At 27.4% G+C, this 14,266-nt stretch overlaps 2 protein-coding genes across 2 annotated transcripts; both read right to left on the bottom strand.

The window, feature by feature from the left end:
* Positions 1-1,368: 1,368 nt before the first annotated feature.
* On the bottom strand, positions 1,369-2,315 carry RPS19 (40S ribosomal protein S19, putative; the record flags this gene model as incomplete). The annotated part of the gene is made up of 2 exons (XM_029003608.1): positions 1,369-1,884; positions 2,313-2,315. The coding sequence occupies 2 exons, from the start codon at positions 2,313-2,315 to the stop codon at positions 1,369-1,371; spliced, it is 519 nt and encodes a 172-aa protein (XP_028860537.1).
* Positions 2,316-5,454: 3,139 nt separating this feature from the next.
* Positions 5,455-7,308, bottom strand: PmUG01_05038900 (alpha tubulin 2, putative; the record flags this gene model as incomplete). Its single annotated transcript, XM_029003607.1, has 3 exons — positions 5,455-6,624; positions 6,969-7,089; positions 7,247-7,308. 3 exons carry the CDS (start codon positions 7,306-7,308, stop codon positions 5,455-5,457), a joined length of 1,353 nt encoding a protein of 450 aa, XP_028860536.1.
* Positions 7,309-14,266: the final 6,958 nt, after the last annotated feature.

The following is a 14,266-nucleotide window of genomic DNA, read 5'->3' as shown; positions in this document are numbered from 1 at the left end:
ATTTTTTTTCCTTGTTTTATTTTTTTTTTCCAAAACATGTTGGCTTTACACATAGCAATGCATATACTACTAAAAGTGTAACACCATATTCATTTTACTGATACACTGATAAAGCAATGTATGAGAACATGTGTATTCAGTAAAATTGCATAAAAGGAAATAAAAACAACTATTTAGCTAACGAACGAACGGTCGAACTTCCATTGTATGTGTTCTTCTTCCCCACCTTTTCAATTTACGTATAGATGTATGAGCGCCTCGTAAAAAACAAACGTTGGAGCAGCATCACTTCTCCGTCATAAGAGCGATTATTTTGCTTCCTATCTAACAGTAATACCGTGTGCACGTGCTTATATACATATATATATATATATATATGCACATAAACATTTATGCATGTATTACAAATGAACAAGAAATGTACGCACGTAAAAGGGGAAGGCTCTTACGCTTGCATTCACGCCACCCACAAATTTATTATCACAAGAGGAGCGATAATTTTGCACATAGAGTATGGCATCTCCTTTTACTTTTTAAAAGTGCATTACATCCTTTTTCCCAAATTTATTTTTTTTTATTTTTCCCATTTCGTATTTCATTTTTGGTACAAACTTGTGCCATATGTGTATAGGAATTCCAGTATTATATTAAAAATTATGGAAAAGAAATTTACACATATAAATATATATACATACGTATATATAATTATATATGTGTATATTATTACGGCCTACGCGTTTCGTTCTTCCGTTCTGCGTAAAAAACATTCTGTTAAAAAAAAGCTTTAAAAAGGGCACACACATGCATATGTATATATATACAGGAAAAGATGGAGAAAATTTCACAATAAGCATAAAAATAATGCACACATATATATCATACATAGCTGAATAGTAAAAATTTAACTTTCATATTCTATACACAGCTATATATTTTCCAATCCTATATATCATTTAAACCCACTACTCCTATTTGAGTATCTGTATTGTTAAAAATGAAGTAGCTTTTTTCTATATTGCGAAAAAGCTCACGAAGGAACATGCACTGTTAAGGTAGGCATATGTACGTATATGTGCTACAATTATATATATATATGTATGTACACACATATATATATGCTTGTTATATACAAACAAATATATATTCTTGTTATGTACAAACACACATATATGCTTGTTATGTACAAACAAATATATATGCTTGTTATGTACAAACACACATATATGCTTGTTATGTACAAACACACATATATGCTTGTTATGTACAAACACATATATATGCTTGTTATACACATATCCACTACATTCCTTCATACAGTAAGGCACCTACATTCCACAAATGACGAAACACATAGACCCCTAGTACCCATCAAACCTTTTCCATATTGTACACTTTCTTGTTAATATACCTTGCAAAATTGTTAATAGCGTTTTCACCTTTTGTCGTTAATCTTCTTCCTTTTTTTTTGGGGTTTTGTTCTACATATCCTAAGCTTTCTAACTGCTGTAAAATAGATCTTAAAATTTTACCACCAGCTAAACTAGTATGATTAGGTGCTACTCCTCTTCGTTGCTTGTAGCTAAATTGTCTTCTTAAAAAACCTACACCAATATCTGGATGTAAATATAGTCTCCTTAAAATACTTGATGCTTTAATATAATACCAATCTTCATTTAAAGGGGCCAGTTTTCTACCTTTCCCTGTTTTTACAAAATTACACCATTTTGGAAAGATTATTTTGTTATGCAGCTTTAAGTAGTTTGCATACGAATTAATAAACAATTCTGCATCTACATCCTTTATGCAATTGTTTGTCCTTGCAAAGGGCACTGGTTCCAGTAACCTTTTGTTAATCGTCGCTATTTCTTCTGTGAATTCTTCAGCCTAAAGAAAATGAACATTCAAATAAATATATCACTGGCCATAGACGAACACATACTACTACGTGAACATATACAACGTTAAAATGCATTTTTACGTACGTGAACACACGTACACAGATACATACATACATGCATAGATACATACATACATGCATAGATACATACATACATGCATAGATACATACATACATGCATAGATACATACATAGATACATACATACATAGATACATACATACATAGATACATACATACATAGATACATACATACATGCATAGATACATACATACATGCATAGATACATACATACATAGATACATACATACATGCATAGATACATATAATGAAATATGTACAACTACAATACGTACATTCGGGTAAGCATAATATTTTATATTTTTTTTTTCTCATTTTTCATTTGTAACATTACCATCTTTTTCTTAATCTATATCTCTTCAGTGAGTAAATAAAAAAGAATGCTAGTGTCAACTAGGGTTTCATAAATAATCCTTAATAATTTTATTACAAGAAAGAAACGATTCTTTAATATTACAGTTAACGCTCTCTTTAAAATAAAATATAAATTTTGTTTATTCCCTATTTTTTCAGAAAAATAAAAAATTCATTTTAAACTTTATTTTTTATATTTATATTAAAAATAAAAAAAAAAAAATTTATTTTTTCTTAGAAACTTATTGGCCATTTTTAATTATGGTAGTGGAATAGTGGGGGGGGTAGCAAAAAAAAAAAAAAAAAAAAAAAAAAAACTGGGGGATTGGTAAATATTTCTCCTTAAAAATTGCTAAAATGTATAACTATGCATATATTGAAATATAGCACGCATAAATACGCAGTATTATTTATATAATTATATGTGTATTCATGTATGTATGTTTATATGCGTATTTGTATGTATGTACGTATTTATAAGCTACGCGAGTTTGCAGCATGTGCATATACAAACTTATGACCCTATACCAGTGATTATTGCACGCAATACGTGTTACTATAAAGTAAATGATCATCGCCTAATTTGTGAAGCCCATATTTTGCTGTTTCGGGATAGTGTTAGCAGTTCATATAAAATAATTTTTTATATGAAAATAAGCTCTACGTTTATGGTAGTTATTTATAAATTTATTATTTTTTTTTTTTTTTTGCTTGTTTATTTATTTTATTTTATTATTTTATATTTTTTTTTTTTTTTTTCTGTACTATTTAGGCTACATACTTTTTTATCTGGAGAAGGTAATGTTTTTTCTCCTATTTAAAAAAAAGGAGTCAAGTAAAAATAAAAGGAATATATTTCAACCCCCCTTACAACTCCTTATATATTATTATATGAGTAAAATATATCATCATTTTTCAAACAAAGCCATATTTTATATTTTCGTTTTAAAAAATTTGTGTACTGCATTATTTTTTATTTCATTTATTAAAATTAATTATATATACTATTTTAAGAATAAAAATGAACAACTTTTTTTTTTTTTTTAATTTTAATAATGTTGTATTTATTAGTATGATATAAGATTATTATGTATACAATCATGTGTTGTATGTATATATGCTTATGTGTGAAGGTTACTAGAAGGTTCAATTATTTTTTTTATAGAAATACGTAAATGGGGCATTTCCACATTGATTCATGTGCATATATACATATATATATCCATACAACATGTATTTATAGTTTTTTATTTTCAAAGTAACAGTGGTAACAGTATCACTATGTCGCCATCACGTTGAAGGTAGAGAATACTTCCACATTTCAATGCGCAAATATTTTATCCTACATCAATACGTACATACAAATGCTTATATATATAATTTGTTATGTAATTCTGTGTGTGCAAATTTACGCGCGTTAAGATAAATTCACTTTTGCCTGAACAAGTCAGAAAAAAAGAAATACAAGAAATTGATTTTATAGCAATTTTATCAGTACAACTTTTTAAGAGCAGGTGAAAATGTGCTCATTAAAATGGCGAAGGCTCCATTCAAAACTTATGTCCATTTAGGTTTCCATTCCAGAAAGTAAAACGCAAAAAATATAAAGTAAAATGAAGTAAATTTTAGTAAAATAAAGTATATTATAGTAAAATGAAGTAAATTTTAGTAAAATAAAGTATATTATAGTAAAATGAAGTAAATTGTAGTAAAATAAAGTATATTATAGTAAAATGAAGTAAATTGTAGTAAAATAAAGTATATTCTAGTAAAATGAAGTAAATTGTAGTAAAATAAAGTAAATTATAGTAAAATAAAGTAAATTATAGTAAAATAAAATAAAATGAGAATACTGATGGAAATATTTTGCATGACCTTTCCGCATGAATGTACATAAAAAAAGGTTAACGTGTAAATGTTTCATTTGCTCCATTGGTAAGGCAAAAATGTTCGTTCTTAATAATTCCGTCAGTATGTACATATATATATATATATATATATATATATATATATATATATATATGTATATATATGTATGTATGTGTTACACGCAAATGATGTGTATGACTTTTAAGACGGCAAAATGGAAAATACAATTTTAAAAGAATAACTTAGCTGCTGCAAGTCTCTCATTTGATTTATATAAGAGCATAAATTAAATGGACACCATTTTAACACTCAAAATATGATTTAATGGAACAAAATAAATAATTAAAAATATAAAACAAAATTGCTTGACTGATTTGCAACCCTTGCTTTGTTTTTCACCATATAAAATCTAAACGAGCTTTAATATTAAAGCATATAATACCGTATACGTGCTTTTCATAAAAATTTTAAAATTAAGTCAAAGAGATAAATGACTAAAGTTAGGAATCAGTTGAGTTAAATGCACATATATTGACACACGTATACATTTATGTATTTAGTAAAGAGGGGATTAATTTATGCATTCGAAAAACTGCGTAAGGATAAACATGTGTGTAAATGCCAGTGCATAAATCCGTACGTGTATGTCCGTGAGAGTGTTATACATGTATGTACACCTATTCGCACATTTTTTTTTCATGTTATGCTTATTTTTTGCGTGAATATATATTATATAAATCATATATGCGACATAAGTTTTTATATTACATCATTCTTAAGTTACAAAAAGGTCATTGCACAAAAGGCCCATATATATTCACTCATAAATATATACATACATAAATATATACATACATAAATATATACATACATAAATATATACATACATAAATATATACATACATAAATATATACATACATAAATATATACATAAATAAATATATACATACATAAATAAAAATATATATAAATACATATGATCATGTTAAAAAAAAAAAAAAAAAAAGCACATACACATATACACATATATACCCACACACATACACATATTCATACCAATACGCATATGGGAAAATGCACGGATCGGGAGCATTGTGTGCGTTTGTACATATATATATATATATATGTATACACTTAAGTGTGTACATGGGTGAGCACCTATGTATGTACGTGTTTAAGTACCAACGTATGTACATGTGCATGCATATATGTACGCATTATACACATATATGTTCACGTGCAGGGGCGCGATTTACTCGTATCCCTCGTCCTCACCCTCCCCTTCATTTGTCTCAATGCCCACCTCCTCATAGTCTTTTTCTAAAGCTGCTAAGTCTTCTCTTGCTTCGCTAAATTCCCCTTCTTCCATACCTTCTCCTACATACCAATGAACGAAAGCTCTTTTGGCATACATTAAATCAAATTTTTGGTCCATTCGAGAAAATACCTCAGCAATAGCAGTGGAGTTACTAATCATACAAACAGCTCTCATAACTTTTGCTAAATCTCCTCCTGGAACAACAGTAGGAGGTTGATAGTTAATTCCACATTTGAATCCAGTAGGGCACCAATCAACAAATTGAATTGATCTTTTCGTTTTTATAGTAGCAACAGCTGCATTGACATCTTTTGGTACAACATCGCCTCTATACATTAAACAGCAAGCCATGTATTTTCCATGACGAGGATCGCATTTAGCCATCATAGAAGCAGGTTCGAATGCAGAATTCGTAATTTCTGATACGGACAATTGTTCATGATAAGCTTTTTCTGCACTAATAATAGGAGCATATGAGGACAACATAAAATGAATACGTGGGTATGGGACTAAATTGGTTTGAAATTCGGTAACATCGACATTTAAAGCACCATCAAATCGTAGAGAAGCTGTTAAAGAGGATATAACTTGAGCAATTAATCTATTTAAATTTGTATATGTAGGTCTTTCAATATCTAGATTTTTTTTGCATATATCATAGATGGCTTCATTATCTAACATAATAGCTACATCTGTGTGTTCTAATAAAGAATGCGTTGATAAAACAGAATTGTAAGGTTCTACTACAGCTGTTGATACTTGAGGTGATGGCCATGAACAGAAATTTAATTTTGATTTTTTTCCATAGTCAATAGCTAATCTTTCTAATAATAAGCAACCAAGACCACTTCCTGTTCCACCTCCTACTGCATTAAACATTAAAAATCCTTGTAATCCTGTACAATTATCTGCTAGCTTTCTTACTCTATCCAAACATATATCAACTATTTCTTTACCAATAGTATAATGTCCTCTAGCAAAATTATTTGCTGCATCTTCCTTTCCTGATATTAACTGTTCGGGATGAAAAAGTTGGCGGTACGTTCCTGTCCTTACTTCGTCAACCACGGTGGGTTCTAAGTCAACAAACACGCATCTCGGAACCTGTCAGAAGAGTCCAACATAGATGTGCGTGCATGCGATTGAGCGACAGCGATGGCAATTTTGACACATTTTTGAGGAAGTTTTACGACAATTTTGAGGCAATTTTTATGCAGTTTTACGGAATATTTTACTACACTTTTACAACATTTATTATGGCACATAAGGTTAACTAACGAGCACTCCTCTGAACGTACTCACGTGCAGTATTACACTAGAAGTGCAATCAAGAATGAGCAGTTATGCATAGATGTAAAGGATCTGAATGCTATTCATACACAATACACAGATATGCATACTACTCATATAGAACATGGTATATGCAGAATTAGAATTTGTATTATTACATGCTTTCCTGCTCCAGTTTCTGAGAAGAATGTGTTGAACGCATCGTCTCCCCCGGCTACCACTTGATCACTGGGCATTTGACCGTCGGGTTGAATTCCATGCTCCAAGCAAAACAGCTCCCTGTGGGGTTACAAAAAATTTGCACATGGGCATGTGCGTATGGGTGTAATGTATGTACGGATATACACCCGTATATATGTACGTTTGCAAATGTATTCATTCATTTATGCACTCACTCATCCACTAATTTATGCACGACTTTTTCGTGTTCCCTTACCAGCAAGCATTTCCAATTTGAATTCCTGCCTGACCTACATGTATACTAATGACCTCTCTCATTGTCAAAAATTTTTAACTGTGTTGATGTGGAAAAATGGGAAAATAAAATATCTATTTTGTATATAAATAATGCATGATAACCTTGTGGGCTCAAATAAAAAGAAGCCAGCACAAGGGAGAACTAATAAAAATAAATAAGTATTTCACAAAAGGTATACAAATAAAGAGCTGTTATGCGTAGAGCCTACTTGTGTGTATCCATTCATGAATCTGCTTATATATTTATGTATATTTATACATGTACGTATACGGATATGTGTACATTTACATATACATGTATCTATACATACATGCATGGAAACCCTACATACACATATTTTTTTTTTATTATTAGTTCCATTACCTTTTTAATATAACTAATAAAACTGTGTGTGATGTATGGATAAGTGAATGGGTAAAAAAAAAAAAATTATGTAAACTTTTCTATTTATGTTTGCTTTCCTTCTCAAGGCTATATTTTATATACTTGCTTAATGTAATGTGTGTTCTTATTTTCTCTTTTGTAAAAACTGAAAATCATTTAAAATATATATAAATGGCTAAATAACTAATTGACTAAATGACTTATTGTTTTTTTTTTTTTTTTTTTAGTATTTCTTTCTCTCTTTTTTTTTTTTTTTTTTTTTTTAATTTAGTAAAAATAAAGTACCGCATGTAAAAAAAAAAAAAATATATATCGCTGTAAAATGAAAAATAAAATATAATAATAAAGTATAATAAACTACATTACACATAAATAGTTAAGTTTCTAATTTGGTAAAAAAAGTTAATAGCTGAGTATTGCTCCAAAATAAAACATAGACAGATGCACATCTAAACAAATAGCTTCAAATCCATCCCTTAAACTGTATTGCGTTTATATATATTTTAATATGTATACATGAACACATTACATTATTTATCATATTGGTACATTAAAAAAAAAAAAAAAAAATGCTAAAAATGTGGCATCAAATAGGTAGCTAATTGTGCAAAAATTAACATATCACTCTTACCTCTTATAATAATTTTTTTTTTTTTTTTTTCTACCTTACTTTAATTACAAAGAGACAAATAAATAGAGTATGATGCTATGTTAGAAATATATATATTTCTCATTCCTTGCACATTTTAAATTACTAAAGACAATTGTAGTGTATGGGAGAATGGTTTCTAGGATATGTGCATACACTGCGCTTGCCTTTATGTTTTATTCATTAGTAATTGGTGAGTAATTACTGACCAATGATTTTATAAATGCTTAAAAAACAAAAAAAAAATTGTGGGAAAGAGATTGGGAATAGAAGTGGGAATAGGAGTGGGAATAGGAGTGGGAATAGGAGTGGGAATAGGAGTGGGAATAGAAGTGGGAATAGGAGTGGGAATAGAAGTGGGAATAGAAGTACGAATAGAAGTGGGAATAGAAGTACGAATAGAAGTGGGAATAGAAGTAGGAAAAGGAATGGGAAAAAGAGTGGGAAAAGGAATGGGATAGAGAACTGGAAAGAGCAGCAAAGAGAGTAATAAAGATAGCAATACAGAGAGCAATAAAGAGAGCTAGAGAGCAAGAAAGAGAACGGAAAAGAAAATAAAACTACAATAAAAAAAGCTACGATATTAAGGAAGATGCAGCAAAAAAGTTAAACATTGCTCAGAAAACTAATTCTTCTGTATTTATAAATGAGCAAATTATTTTGTGTAATTTTTAATTTTTTTTTTTTTTTTTTTTTTACATTTATTTGTATATCTTTATAAAATGCATAAAATATATGTACACATAGCACTAGTACTTTTTTTTTTTTTTTTTTTTTTTTTCAGCTCGTTTTTGCAAAATGTTTTTTTATTCCTTTTAAAAAAGTGTAAACTTGATTGCACAATATACAATTAAGGACTTACTACATCATACGCTTCATCACACACATATATATATATATGAGCAAAACCTTTTAATTGCCGAATTTCATTTTTGTGTAATTCCATGAACCCCCTAATGCCATTTTTTAAAAAACAAACAGGGAAATGTTTACTATACCGTAGATGAAGCTACGCCTTTTACATGGCGCACACATGTGTGTGCATATTTTGTTTACATATATATGTACATATACAAGTGCATACGTGTATGTCTACATATATATATATATGTATGTGTTTTCATATGCGTCTTTTTATATATAGGCACAGGTAAACGAATGTTCCAACTGCCTTTTTTTCTTTCACGTCTGTAATATTATCTATTAGATGCGCGCTCTGTGTAAATGTTATAAGCAAAGGAACACTGGCTTTTTCTAAAATTCTATCAAATTGTTACCTAAAATGGCAAAATACAAATAAAATACTGCTTCTATTTAAAAAGAAATTACTAGTATATCGATATTAGAAAAAGATTTTTTTTTTTTTTTTTTTATTAACGGAACATGCTCCTTCACACCTTTTGCATAACACAAAAGTGTACCATATTTGTAAAGCTGAAAACGAAAAGAAAAGAAAAGAAAAGAAAAGAAAAGAATACATATTTAGAGTAATAAAATGGATGCTCTTTAGTAGTATGTAAAACAACTATAGGCAAGCAGATCCACAAAATAATATGAAAACTTCAATTACAATTAGACTATCCAAAATCTCAAAAGCCATAATAATGCTTCAAAAATAAATGTAGAGAATACATTTTCAGTGTTATAACAATAAGAAATATATCATTTTATTTTTTTTTTTTTTTTTTTCCATTACACCCCCGTATTTTAAAAATCATCATCAATTAATATACGAATGCATAGTATTAATAAAATATGTGCACATAATAGAATACAATGTAAAAGTTAGTACTGTTTTCCACCTAAAGATGCTGCTTAAACAACACGTACAATCAGAAAACTCATAAGATAAATTGCTCTGCTAATGGGAAAAGACATAAAAAGGAATTTTTTTTTTTCTTTTTATTTCATTATTTTTATTTTATATTTTTTCCTTAATATTTTTTCCTTTATCTATTTTATTTCCCTTTTTTTGTTTTATTTTTTTCTTCCATTTTTAGCCATTTTATTAAATACAAACACCCAGGTTTATACATAAGCATATATAAACTATTCGGTCTTTTATTCCATATTACAATATTTATGTATACTATAAAAGTAAAAATATATCATGTAACTTTTTTAACAAATATCCTAGAATATTTCTACTAATTTTTTACTTGTTTATCTGTTTGTATGGAAACAAAAAAAAAATATATAAAAATAAAAATATATACAAAAGAAATGAAAAAGAAAGGGTATATAAATGACTAAACAAATTTTTGCTCCTATAAACAAAATAACTGAGAAACAAATTGAAATAAGTAAATAATATAGTACTAATTTTTAGTGATCCACTGAAAGGTTTGTATTCTCATTTGTTTATGCCTTTTCAACTGTTCTTTTTTCTGCCTGACTTGTGCATGTTGCTCATTTATTTGTCATATTACACACACACACACATACACATTTGTTCATATATATGTAGCTACAAGTATGGGCATATTTTAGAACGTTCAAACTACCCTCTGAATTTACCTTACTCTGTAACTTCAAAAAAATATGTAAACATTCAACAACTCTGATAAATATATAATAAAATGATCTTTCTCGTTGAAAAGAAAATTTCAAAAATAGGTTTTAGAAAAACATTCTAGAATTTATTGTCACTGCTTGAAAAAGATTGTTCCAAAATGGCTAGTAAAAAAAAAATATATATATAATATATACATATATATACATATATATACATATATATAAAATATATACATATATATACATATATATATATATGTGCATGGAGCATTTTTCCTGACGATGCAAGAAATAAATTCCAAAAACTGTAATAAAAATTATAACCGTGCAATTAAGAAATGGAGAAAAGCAGCGATTGTTGAGAATGTATCATTTAAAAATAAATATAGAAAAATTGATAAACAAAAAGGAAAGCTATTTTTTCTTTATTTATTCTTCCATTTTTACTTTTTTTTTTTTTTCCCTCATCATTTTAGAACAGTAATTAAGGTCTTATACAGGCTTGCAAAATGGGTTAGTCAAATGAGGTAGTAACAGAATAGACACCAAACTTGCGCTTTTGCTGAATGATGTTTCTGTGCTCACCCAATTGCTCGCGTATAAGTACAGGTAACTACGTGCCTATACATATATATATATATATATATATATATATATATATATATATATATATATATGTGTGTATACATAGCTATGAGTGTATGCTTGTGACTTCTCCTTTCTTTTAACTGTTTGAACGAACCCAAAAAAGACTATTATTCCATTTCAATATCGCATATCATATTTTGCAAATTATATGAAAAGAGCTCCTTAATATTGGAATATATGTAATGAAAAATATTCTCAAAAAGTTTTTTATTATTTAACATTTTTTCACAAACATCTCCCTTTTTTAAGCCATAAAATTGAACTCGTTTTAGTATCTTTTCCTCTGAACTCTTAATAAATGAATTTTTTTTTTTTTTTTTTTTCCTTTTTTATATACATATACATGTACATTAACATACATATAATCGTATATATATGTATATATGTATGTATGTTTGTATGTATATATGTATGTATGTTTGTATGTATATATGTATGTATGTTTGTATGTATATATGTATGTATGTATGTACGTATATGTGTACATATTTATATACTCCATTCCACGAGGAATTCCTATATTATTAAAAACCGTACATTGAAGTATTATGACTTAAGTTTTATTTATTACCTCTATAATTTATTGCAAATAATTTATTCATACCACCATATATAAAACTTGATGCGCGTCTTTTTTCAGATCATAAAATTTTTTAACTTGCAATAGTTGAAAAATTTTTTAAAAATTAAAAAAAAATTTTTTTTTTTTTTTGCATTTTGCATTAAATTAATATGCTCTACTGTTGCTCACTTGTGTCAAGAAAAAGAAAAAACATTTTTGTTTCATATCGGAACAATGCTCTTATATTATTCACAATTGGTACGTCAACCTTTTTTTTTTTCTTTTTTTTTTTTTTTATTTATACAAATTGTTTTTTTTAATTCAATATTTTTGTGCATTTTTATTTTTGCCATAATTCTGTATTTCCTTTTTTTTTTTCATTTTTAAAAACTTTTCAAGCCTTCGCAAAAAAAAAGAAAAAAATGTAGTTAACCCCATCGACGTGCATACTTGAATATGCACATACAGTGATGTATGTGTACGCATATGTAACTTCCATTGTATATGTGTTTATGTACGTACGTATAAATGTATGATTGCCTTTTTCTATAAACCTGATTAATGCAATGGTCAAGCTTTTACAGAAAACAGGCACACATGCGCTCACATATATGTATATATATATATATATATATATATATATTATATAATATATAATATATAATATATAATATATAATATATAATATATAATATATGATATATAATATATACATGTGTATGCTTGTCTGTGTGTATAACGCATGTACAATGTACGTATACGTCGTTCGCATTTGTTTAGTATATACAAATAAAATAATATTAAGAATTTTTTTTTTATAATTTTTCCTCTTTCGGAGCTGTCCTTATTTTTTATTTTTATTTATTTTTATTTATTTTTATTTATTTTTTTTTTTTTTATATTATGCAGTACGTCATGGAATCAATACAGTATTTTTTCGTAATGCATACATAAAAAAAAAAAAAAAAAAAAATTTCTTCTAAAAAAAAAAAAAAGATCTAAAAATAAAAACCTCACATAATACATTATGAACACTAATTCATATCGTACATATCTTTTTTTTTTTTTTTTTTTTCATTCGAAAAAACGTTAAACATCAATTGATACGCACATAAGGAAAAAAAAAAAAATTGCATTAGTGAGATTTATTACATACAAAGCGTAATATATATATGTACATATATATGTATATACATATATATGTATATACATATATATATGTAAATATTTGTATGTATAGTGCGATTTAAAAAAAATTCATAAAATTGTGTATTTAAATTTCAATCTTTATTTTTATTTTTATTTTTCTTTCTATTTTTTTTTTTTTTTTTTAATGTATCAGTGCTGTGCTAATATAAGTATGTTACATGTATATTTTTAATTGTACTACAGAAAAAAAAAAAAAAAAAATAGAATGGTATATGGTCGACTTAAGTAACTGATGCCATACATATATTTTTTTACTTCATCAGTCAAAAGTAAAAGTATGTGTCATCTGTTAGCGTTGAGTGAGCAAGTAAATCGTTGCAATATTCTACATTTATATATATATATATATATATGCGTACCTACATTCGTACATATATGCATATATACATACACATACATACATACGTACGCACACGCGTTTATTTTAAATGTATGCATACTTATGCCTTATTTAAAAACAATAAATTAATTTTACTAGCTCCTTTACATTTACAAATATATTGTAGTAAACATCCTTAAAATAAAATTTTTCATTTATAAAGGCGCAACTGCATTATGAATTTTTTTTTTTTTTGAACAAACCCAAGTCAATAAATTATATACATAAACGTACATAAACGTACACAAACGTACACAAACGTATACAAACATACACAAACATACACAAACATACACAAACATACACAAACATACACAAACATACACAAACATACACAAACATACACAAACATACATAAACATACATAAACATGCATAAACATGCATAAACATGCATAAACACACACAAACATACATAAACGTATACAAACATACATATGTATATGTTTATGTATACATATGTGTATTTTTTTTTTCCTGTTATTAATATACAATTGTTACATTTTACATGTACATATATACATACGCTGCATATGTACGTACGCACGTACCTACATACATACACATGTATACGTATATGTGCATAGATGAAGAACATTCACTGGTATAAGACTGAAACGCAGTAATATAACTG

The sequence above is a fragment of the Plasmodium malariae genome (assembly GCF_900090045.1).
Source record: "Plasmodium malariae genome assembly, chromosome: 5".
Classification (NCBI taxonomy): domain Eukaryota; phylum Apicomplexa; class Aconoidasida; order Haemosporida; family Plasmodiidae; genus Plasmodium; species Plasmodium malariae.
Note: the sequence above shows the minus strand (reverse complement) of the source record. Positions and strands in the feature narration are given on the sequence as shown.